This window comes from Cryptosporidium hominis, assembly GCF_000006425.1.
Source record: "Cryptosporidium hominis TU502 chromosome 6 CHRO016002, whole genome shotgun sequence".
Taxonomy (NCBI): Eukaryota; Apicomplexa; class Conoidasida; order Eucoccidiorida; family Cryptosporidiidae; genus Cryptosporidium; species Cryptosporidium hominis.
In genome coordinates, this window is record NW_667215.1 from 1 (window position 1) to 10,726 (window position 10,726).

Sequence of the window (10,726 nt, forward strand, 5' to 3'; positions counted from 1 at the left end):
TAGATATTTCCAAGAGAAAAGACCTGAAAACAAGATGGTTCCAGAAGGTATTGAAGGTAGAGTTAAATATAAAGGTGAAATGGAAGGTGTAGTATATCAGCTTGTTGGAGGACTAAGATCCTGCATGGGCTATTTAGGTTCTGCCTCAATTGAAGAATTATGGAAGAAATCAAGCTATGTTGAAATAACAACATCTGGATTAAGAGAAAGTCATGTTCATGATGTTGAAATCGTAAAAGAAGTAATGAATTATAGTAAATAGATTTGTTCACAACTTTTTTTTTTTTTTCTCTCTCTCTCTCTCTCTCTCCTCCCCCGTATTAAATTGTAAATAATTTATTTTGATTTTTTCATTTTGAAATTTAAATCATATAAGCTAAATATTTTTAATGTTTCTCCAAATTAAATTTGTATTTATTTTATAAAAATTTATTAATACTAAACTTTGCTAAACAAATATAGTCACTTGTTTAAATATCACTATCCTTTCTCTAAAAAAGAATATTTATTAAAAAAGATCAATTTTAATATTAATAATATATTTCATGATAAAAATAATTATATTAAGTGAATTTATCTTATTTATTATTTGATATTGAATTAAAAGTGTAAGCAAAAAAAAAATTTAAATTCAATTTTCTTCAATTTTAGTTAAATATCCAATTTTATTATGATTAACTTGGAATTACAAATACTTGATTTTCAAACTCATTTACACATTTTCTTTTCTTTGAAAATCATATCTTACGTATGGAAGAGATGATTATTTAATATGTTAAATATCTATCCAAATAATAATTAATTGTATTTGTTCAAAAATTAATTACCTTTTCTTCATAAAATTCAAAAATTTATTTCAAAATAAATAATGAATTTTATTTGGAATGAAAATATATTCCATTAATTATTTTGAAATATATTGATCAATTGAATTTATTAGAAGTATGTTAGAGAATAATGTACGATTCAAAATACAATTTAATTTTAAGCTAATTAAAAAAGTCGAATAAGAAGCTATTTATCTTTTAAATGTTATATATAATTAAAATTGAACAGCGTTTCTTCAGAGGTAAAAAAACTTCCAACTATTTATCCATAACTTATTTCACAATTCAACAAAACTATAAGTGAATAGAAAAATTTGTAATCTCATACTTTATGAATTTGTCATTTATTCTGTTTTTTCATGTGAAAATTTATATTAATATCAATAAATATATTTATAGGTAGAATGAATTAGTATCAAGAAAGATTTAATCATTGAATAAATCAAAAGATAATATAAATATTAATTATAAGCCTTAAAGTAGCTAGATGATTAGTATCAATCCATAAATTTGCTAATAATAACATCTAATTAGAAGAATAAGTTGTATTTACTGGCAAACTTCCTATTATTGAAATGTTCAAACATTAGACAAAATCTTCACTGAAATTTACAAAAATTAATTTAATTCTAAAAACATTTAATGTAGAGAAATTTGTTTCATCTCTTGTTGAATAATATTTTTTCAAAAAAATTTATTTCAAAAAAGGAATTATGTCACAGCAAACTAAGGTTAAGAAAATAGTATAGATCTCACACTTTTTTCAACAAAATCTGTTGAACTCGATTTATTAGATTTATTAAGATCCATTTGCTATATTTTTTATTAGAAATTTTTTTTATTTCAATATTTTACATTTAAATTTAACTAATTCTAATTTACATGTTTAAAATAGTCTATTATACACGTAATAAATATAGATATAAATATTTATAAGTATTACAATAAATGAATTCAAACTTGTAAATGTAATGATTATTTAATAACACAAATTAAATTATTATTTAATCATTTTGATTAAGAAACATAAACTATTAAAAATAATTTAATATGCTTTATAAGAAAAATACTAAATATTTAATGTAATTTTTTTCAATTTGAAAAAAATCCTTTGTATTAAAACAAATAATACCAAATTTTTACTTTTTTTTTAATCGTGATTTCGGTCCAAATTGATGAATATCTTAGTTTATATTAATAAATTAAATCGTTATTATTCAATATAGACTCCTTACTTAAAGATAATTTATATTTTAAATCATTAACCATTTTTTAAATTTAAAATATTTAATATTTTCTGTATTTAGATATTTTTAAGAGACAAATTCTTAGCTTTTCGAAAAAAAATGTGTAATTTAAACAAGCCTTTTTAATAATTATAAGAAAAAGCACTTTAATTTATTATTACAACAAGATTTAAACATAATAATTTCAACCTATGTAATAATTACCTAATAAATAATATTATCTTCTCAGAATATTGTTCTTTAATTCAGCTCTAGTGCTGATTATTGAATTTGCTACAATTTTTCAATTATATGAATAACAAAGTTGATTTATCTCTTCCAAATAATATTATAAAATAATAAGTTACAAAAATAATAGGCTAAATAGCAAATTAGTGTACAAATATTTTGTGATTAGTAATTTTGTCAACCATTATAAATCAAGTCCAAATAGATTAATTTTCACAGAAGTGTCATCTCATAATGATAGAATTATATGGTTATTAGTTTTCGTAGTAATAAAAAAAATTATAAAAAAATTTAATATAACAATCATTTAATACAGAAAAAAGTATTTTTCTTAATCAACATATTTAAAAAAAATAATTCGAATGGTAGTTAATTACTATATTTTTTCTTTAGAAAAATATACAGCATTCATGAAATTTTAACATAAATTAACACAAAGCAAACAATCTCAATATTATAGGAAAGACGAACGCAAATATTAAGAAAAATTGAGTTCTGATTTCAATCAAATTTTTTTAGACAATTTTTAATTTTATAAAATATGTAATCTGGCGCCAAAGATGATTTCCATAATCTATCTCTTACCGAGCTTTTTTTTTCATTTTACGAAAGAAGTTTACAATCATTGAAAATGTTCAATTATTTGAAGTTATTTTTGATTTTCGCTGCTTTATGTAATCTCTTATCGCTTTTACCTGATCAGGTTTTTTTTAATCATCTTTCAAATACATCCATCAATCCAAATTTTGTCTCCAAATATTCCTATGTAAAGTTGAAATCTGGTTTCGTTCGCCCCTTAGCTCAAGCTGCGAATCGAGGAGCTTCTAGTACAGGCTCTTTATTTAGAGGTATTTCACAAAGTCATGCTGGTGGATCTGGTAGATCTTTATTCCAACCAGGCCCTCAAGGTTCACCAAATACAGGATTGCGTCATCCCCTTGGCTCTTCGCAAGCTGTTGCTCGAGCAATAAGTAGAGCTCTTGGAACTTCCCCAAGTTCTAGTTCACGATTTATAGGCTCATCTTCCGGAGCAAATCCCAGAGCAAATGTTGGCGCGGCTTCACAAGATCTTCGTGGTTCTACATCAGCTGGATCTAGTATATTTCCAAGAAGTTCTTCATCGACTCAAAATTTGCAATCAAGAAATTTTGGTCTTCAATCTCATCATAGGGGTTCTCATTCTGCTACAGGAGCTGCGTCAGCACCCTCTCGTTATGGCCCTGGTTTTCCTCCACTCACAAGACCTGTAGGCTATCTTTCTGTACCATGTCCTAATAACCCAAATTCCAATCATTTTTTAAAACCAGGAAATGGAAAAAGACAACATTGCCAATATTGTGATTAAAGTGATTTTTAACTCTGTGAGGTAAAATAAAGTTCTAAATTTTGTATGTATGTATGTATTAGTGTTATATTTCTCAATAGCTGGATAATAATCAAGTTAAAATTAAAGAAAATGGTTTTTTAAGAATTTTTCCGTGAAAGCTCATCAAAATTGTTTAAAATTATTACTGAAGGTTAATTTATTTCAATATACTTGTTTGAAATTCCAGATAAATTTAAAAGTTGGTTGCTTTTTTTTTTTTTTAAATTACAAGTTATTTGGTTAAATCAAGAAATGGGTTTTGCGAAAGTTTAGTCTGATTTTTGAATTTCAAGGATCTATTTTTTATTTCTTGCAGCATGGATGGTTTTTCTAACACGATCTTTTGTTTGGAATGTCTTTAAAAGCATTAATTTTCATTCTCGAATCTAATTTCATCCATGTTTTTTTAAAAAAGGTGAATAAAATTTAAACCAATATTATGAACAAATTCATTGAAAAAAAATGAGCACTGCTTTTTTTGTTAGATATTTATTGAGTAAATCCCAAGTGAATTTATTTAGCTTTGATTAGATTAGGCTGCTTAATTGAATTTTCTAAATAATTCCAGTCTTCTATTTTGTTACAAATTTAGTATCATTATGAAATTAAAAGAAGAAAAGTTAAAGTAATCAGAGACTTGATAATTAACATAGATAGTTGTATATTATACATTTTATAGAATTAAAATAATTGTATAATTAACAAACTTTAATTTTTAACTTTTCCAAGATACAAACATCAAATATTAATTTAATATTAAAATATATGTATTTTAACATTTAATTAATTTATCAGCATATGCATGTTAATGATTTTCAAAAGTATTAAGAATTTTCAATAATTTTTTTCTTTATAATAGTGTTTCTGATAAACAGATTTTTGACTATTTTTCGAATCGATAAGGATTCTTTTTTTTTTTTTTTGTCTGGATTTACCTACTTCAACATCTTTTAATTGTATTATTTATGAGCTAATCATAATAAATATTTTTTTATTTAATTTAAAATAATTGTTATCAGTATAGAAAGTCTTTTTGTATAAATTGGTTGGTTGATTTTTCTTTGCATGAGTCTATTCCTTTATTACTTTAGATATATTAATCAAGAGCAAAGAGTTTCTTTAAGCAAATGAATAATAAAGATGGTAAATTAGATAATAACTCTTTTAATTGACGTTATTTATCATATGATAATGTGAATATTCATTATTTAGACATTGCACAAATCTAAGATCAATGATTCATGTATCATTAATAACATCTTCAATTTCAACTCGATATAAACCTAACTTAAGAATTCATATAAAAAATAGTTAAATATTAATTTGAAAAATTAAATTATTCTTGAATAATCTTTTTTTTTGTTAACTAATCAATTTTATTCTCATAATCTAAGTTCCAGTTTTTTATTTGTAAAATATCTGCATAATTTGACTATAAGTTGCCTTGTACTCAAAAATTCTAATAGAAAAAAATTAGGTGTATAGAATAGAACAAACTTGTAATTGATGTAAATATAACAATATCATACAATTATTATATGAAGTACTTAAATTGATACTATACTATTTAAATCTTTAATAATAGTTATCAAATCTTCAAGTTATTAAATATTTCACAGTTTTGAGAATTCTTAAAAAAAAAAAAATTTTTCGCTTTTTTATTTTATAAGTTCAGTAAATTAATTCAAAGACTATTTGTAAATATATAATCCAATTCACAATTACAAGAATCAGTATTTCTACAATATACATTTGCTAATTGATTTTTTTTAAATTAAAGTTATAAAGTTATTTACTCTCGTAGAATAATAAATATAATTATTGCTTTAAGTTACAAATATATTTTATTTATATGAGATTTTTCTCAAAAAAGTAAAGTTTAAGAAAATGACTAAAAATCAACTTTTTTTTTGTAATATTTGTATAAAAGAAAAAAAATGATCGAATAAATTTCACAATTCATACATTGTTGTATGGCAATTTAAAGTTCTACAAAATAATTTAAATATAACTCAAAGATTTTTTGTTTAACAATAAAGTTAATCAATTTAGAATGATCTAATATACTGATTCAAATTGATATTGATTATTATTCAAACCAAAAATTCTGTTTCTTTTAAATTGATTCTTATTTAGTATAAAAATATTCTATACAAAGTTTCAAGCATAAATTTGGAGTAAATTCATTTAGAGTTACTTAAAGATTATATTTAAAATTATTTGTTTCATCATTAAATAATCTTGCTTGTTATAAATGGAGTTTCCTTATTTAAAGATAATTTTGATCTATTGTTTATTGCTTTTTGATCAATAATAAATAGTATTTAAAGATGATTGGTTTGGTATTAAATTTGCCATATGCGTTTATTTTCGTTGAAACATTGTAAGACAAGTTCATACTTAAAAATTATAAATTCATAGACTTTTTTTTTCAAAATTAAATTATAATTTCAAATTAATTCATAATTCTAAAGATATATTTTGTCCTCTGTTTATTCAACAAAAACAACATATATATTATATTGTCAATTAATTCTCTTAATAATATTTAGTTGTTTTTAAAAGAATTATTTATTAAAATGATTGGATTAAATATTTTGCTATTCAATGCTTTTATTTTTTTTTGTTTTCTATAGAAATTTTTTCATTTTATTTAGATTATGGTAATTTGGACTATTAAAACAGAAATTATGAGTGAGTAGAAAATGTTTTTTTCTTGTATTTTAGAGCCTTTCCATGATATTCTTAAGCTGATTTTCACAAATTAGAAATGACATGAATTAAACCACATTTTAATCTATTTAATAATAAATAATGAACTAAGAAGCCAATAAATTAAATGTTAAGAAGAAATGATAAGTGAATATATTTCTCTAAGTTCCATAGTAAATTATTCTATTAAAAATTATTTGAGTGATTTCCTTTGTACTTTCTAGGCATGTTTTTATATTAAAAACCTGTTATTAAATAATAAACACATCATTAAATGACTAAATGGACAAAGTCTAGTTGTATATTTGTTTCAAATAGATTAAAATTTAATATTTATTTTATGGGCTATACAATTAAAATGGAATATTTCTTAAAAAATTAGAAACTAATGGATAATAATTTCTTTAAAGGTTAAAACTTAGAAATATTAAATGTTAGTCTTTGATGAGTTGAAAATTAACGAATTTCAAAATAATTTGAATATTAATATTGGAATAATAATGTATACATATAGGTATTAAAGTTTCTTTGATTTTACATTAATAATATCAAATATAAAGTCAAATTAAATATGTCTAAACTTAATTTGGTATTGAATAAATTCTGAAGACTTTCTGTTTCCAAATTATTTTTATTATTGCTTTAATATTACATATATTTTGCTAAGATTACTTAACTATTAGAAAAATATATGTTTAAATAAAGTTTTGTAACTAATCATGATTAATATAAATTTAATTCAAAATTAGCCTAGTAAAATATTGCCAGTTATTTAATGTTAATTTGATTTCATTCAAGATTAGTATAGCTGACAAATTTTTAAGTTATTTTGATTTTTGGAAGTATTTTTTTTCGGGGTATCTAAATCAAATAGAATAGTTGGGCTTTGCACAGCCTATTCAAAATAATTATAAAATTGGTTGATATTCTCATAATTCAACTTAATATTTATTTATTAATCATTATCATCAATGAGCGCTTTTTTTACACGTTCTAATAGTTTATTTAGATTTTGATCTTGATAAACATGTTTTCCAAACAGGTTAATGGTCAGTACTTTAACTTGATTGCTCACTAAATTTCCGTTTTCTAATTCATAAATAAAGTTGATTGGGCTTCCTGGACTACATTTAATCGTACTAGAAACCTTAATATCACAGATATTTCCACCTATAATTGGGATTGAAGTAAAAATTTGACTTCCTTCATAAATGATATATGAAAATTCACTAAATTGATAATTTTTTATACTTCCAGTTTCGACATCTACAAGCGGAAATTCTATTTCAAGGGTTGTTTTTTTAACAATTCCAATAAAAACCAGTTCCAGATGTTTGATGTATTTTTGATCAATTTTTACATCAAAGCTCCGATCAATTAGTGCAGTATTTAAGTTATTTACACTTGGGCAATGCAATGGTACCTCTCCAACTTTGTATGATGTTACTTTAACATAACTTGGATGTTTAATAGTTTTTCTTGTAACAATTATATCTGTATTAACAAAAAATTCTTTGTCTTCAAAATCAAAGCTGAATTCTCCATTTTCTCCATGAATAATAACATCTTTTTTACATTCAACTTCTGCAACATAAAACAGTTTTGTAGTATATGCGTAAAAAACAACATTTTTTATTTCTTTACATTTTTTTTTATTGCTAGCATTCCCCACATAAGGATAAATAGTATTTGTTTTTGCAATAATAGAGACTAGGAGAAGTGGTCCTGTATTATAAATTTGATTTTCGTAAGCTTCTTCATCTTCATTTTCATCTTCATTTTTTTTGCTATCTTTTCTTTTTTTCCATTTTAGCCCTTTTGTTAATCTTTTTTTTTTGTATGGTATTTGTAATCTATTTCCTTCAGTTTCCCATATTTCTAAGCAAATTGTTAAAAAAAAAGTCAATATAAAAAAAAGCTTCATTTACTTTTTAGTTTTTTTTAAAAACCGATTTTTAGATCTATTTACAACCTATGCGCGCCAAACATTTAGGTTTAGGTTTAGGGGTTTAGGTTTAGGTTTAGGTTTAGGGTTTAGGTTTAGGGTTTAGGTTTAGGTTTAGGTTTAGGGTTTAGGGTTTAGGGGGTTTAGGTTTAGGTTTAGGGGTTTTAGGTTTAGGTTTTAGGTTTTAGGTTTAGGTTTAGGTTTAAGGGTTTTAGGGTTTTAGGGTTTAGGGGTTTTTAGGTTTAGGTTTAGGTTTTAGGTTTTTAGGTTTTAGGGTTTAGGTTTTTTTTTTTTTTTTTTTTTAGGTTTAGGTTTAGGTTTAGGTTTAGGTTTAGGTTTAGGTTTAGGTTTAGGTTTTTAGGTTTTTAGGGTTTTTTAGGTTTAGGTTTAGGTTTAGGGTTTAGGTTTTAGGTTTAGGTTTAGGTTTTAGGTTTAGGTTTAGGTTTTAGGTTTAGGTTTAGGGTTTAGGTTTAGGTTTAGGTTTAGGTTTAGGTTTAGGTTTAGGTTTTAGGTTTAGGCTAGGGTTTAGGTTTAGGTTTAGGTTTAGGTTTTAGGTTTTAGGTTTAGGTTTAGGTTTTAGGTTTTTTTTTAGGTTTAGGTTTAGGGTTTTAGGTTTAGGGTTTTAGGTTTAGGTTTAGGTTTAGGTTTAGGTTTAGGTTTAGGTTTAGGTTTAGGTTAGGTTTAGGGTTTTAGGGTTTAGGTTTAGGTTTTAGGTTTAGGGTTTAGGGTTTTTAGGTTTAGGTTTTAGGTTTTAGGTTTAGGGTTTTAGGTAAAAGTTTAGGGTTTAGGTTTAGGGTTTAGGTTTAGGTTTAGGTTTAGGTTTAGGTTTTAGGTTTAGGTTTTAGGTTTAGGTTTAAGGTTTAGGTTTAGGGTTTAGGGTTTTAGGTTTTAGGTTTAGGTTTAGGTTTAGGTTTAGGTTTAGGTTTAGGTTTAGGTTTAGGTTTAGGTTTAGGGTTTAGGTTTTAGGTTTAGGTTTAGGGTTTTAGGTTTAGGTTTAGGTTTAGGTTTTAGGTTTAGGTTTAGGTTTTAGGGTTTAGGTTTAGGTTTAGGGTTTAGGTTTTAGGTTTTAGGTTTAGGTTTAGGTTTAGGTTTAGGTTTAGGTTTAGGGTTTAGGTTTAGGTTTAGGTTTAGGTTTAGGTTTTTAGGGTTTTAGGTTTAGGTTTTTAGGTTTAGGTTTTAGGTTTTAGGTTTAGGGTTTAGGTTTAGGTTTAGGTTTAGGTTTAGGTTTAGGTTTAGGTTTAGGTTTAGGTTTAGGTTTTAGGGTTTAGGTTTAGGTTTAGGTTTAGGTTTAGGGTTTAGGGTTTAGGTTTTAGTTTTAGCTCTAGGTTTAGGTTTAGGGGTTTAGGTTTAGGTTTAGGGGTTTAGGTTTTAGGTTTAGGTTTAGGTTTAGGTTTAGGTTTAGGTTTAGGGGTTTTAGGTTTAGGTTTTTAGGTTTAGGTTTAGGTTTTTTTGGTTTTTTAGGTTTTAGGTTTTAGGTTTAGGTTTTAGGGTTTAGGTTTAGGTTTTAGGTTTTAGGTTTAGGTTTTTTAGGTTTAGGTTTTAGGTTTAGGTTTAGGGGTTTTAGGTTTTAGGGGTTTTAGGTTTTTAGGTTTAGGTTTAGGGTTTAGGGTTTAGGGTTTAGGGGTTTTAGGGTTTAGGTTTAGGTTTTAGGGTTTAGGGTTTAGGGGTTTAGGGTTTTTAGGTTTAGGGGTTTAGGGGTTTAGGTTTAGTTTTTAGGTTTAGGTTTAGGTTTAGGTTTAGGTTTAGGTTTAGGTTTAGGTTTAGGTTTAGGTTTAGGTTTTAGGTTTAGGTTTAGGTTTAGGTTTAGGGGTTAGGTTTAGGTTTAGGTTTAGGGTTTAGGTCTAGGGTTTAGGTTTAGGTTTAGGTTTAGGGTTTAGGGTTTAGGGGGTTTAGGTTTAGGTTTAGGGGTTTTAGGTTTAGGTTTTAGGTTTTAGGTTTAGGTTTAGGTTTAAGGGTTTAGGTTTAGGGTTTTAGGTTTAGGGGTTTTAGGTTTAGGTTTAGGTTTTAGGTTTTAGGTTTAGGTTTAGGTTTAGGTTTAGGGGTTTAGGTTTAGGTTTAGGTTTAGGGGTTTTAGGTTTAGGTTTTAGGTTTAGGTTTAGGTTTAGGTTTTAGGTTTAGGTTTAGGTTTAGGTTTAGTTTTAGGTTTAGGGTTTTAGGTTTTAGGGTTTTAGGTTTAGGGTTTAGGGTTTTAGGTTTAGGTTTAGGTTTAGGTTTTAGGTTTAGGTTTTTAGGTTTAGGTTTAGGGTTTTAGGTTTAGGGGTTTTAGGTTTAGGGGTTTAGGTTTAGGTTTTAGGTTTAGGTTTAGGTTTAGGTTTAGGTTTAGGGGTTTAGGTTTAGGTTTAGGTTTAGGTTTAGGGGTTTTTAGGTTTAGGTTTAGGTTTTTAGGTTTAGGTTTTAGGTT

The 10,726-nt window shown here is 25.2% G+C and overlaps 3 protein-coding genes across 3 annotated transcripts; 2 read left to right on the plus strand and 1 right to left on the minus strand.

Moving 5' to 3' along the window:
* The first annotated feature begins 34 nt into the window (after positions 1-34).
* Positions 35-262, plus strand: Chro.60012 (inosine-5-monophosphate dehydrogenase). The annotated part of the gene is made up of 1 exon (XM_661160.1): positions 35-262. One exon carries the CDS (start codon positions 35-37, stop codon positions 260-262), a length of 228 nt encoding a protein of 75 aa, XP_666252.1.
* Positions 263-2,933: 2,671 nt separating this feature from the next.
* On the plus strand, positions 2,934-3,647 carry Chro.60011 (transmembrane protein). Its single annotated transcript, XM_661161.1, has 1 exon — positions 2,934-3,647. One exon carries the CDS (start codon positions 2,934-2,936, stop codon positions 3,645-3,647), a length of 714 nt encoding a protein of 237 aa, XP_666253.1.
* A 3,688-nt stretch (positions 3,648-7,335) lies between these two features.
* On the minus strand, positions 7,336-8,304 carry Chro.60010 (hypothetical protein). The annotated part of the gene is made up of 1 exon (XM_661162.1): positions 7,336-8,304. The coding sequence occupies one exon, from the start codon at positions 8,302-8,304 to the stop codon at positions 7,336-7,338; it is 969 nt and encodes a 322-aa protein (XP_666254.1).
* Between the last annotated feature and the right edge of the window lie 2,422 nt (positions 8,305-10,726).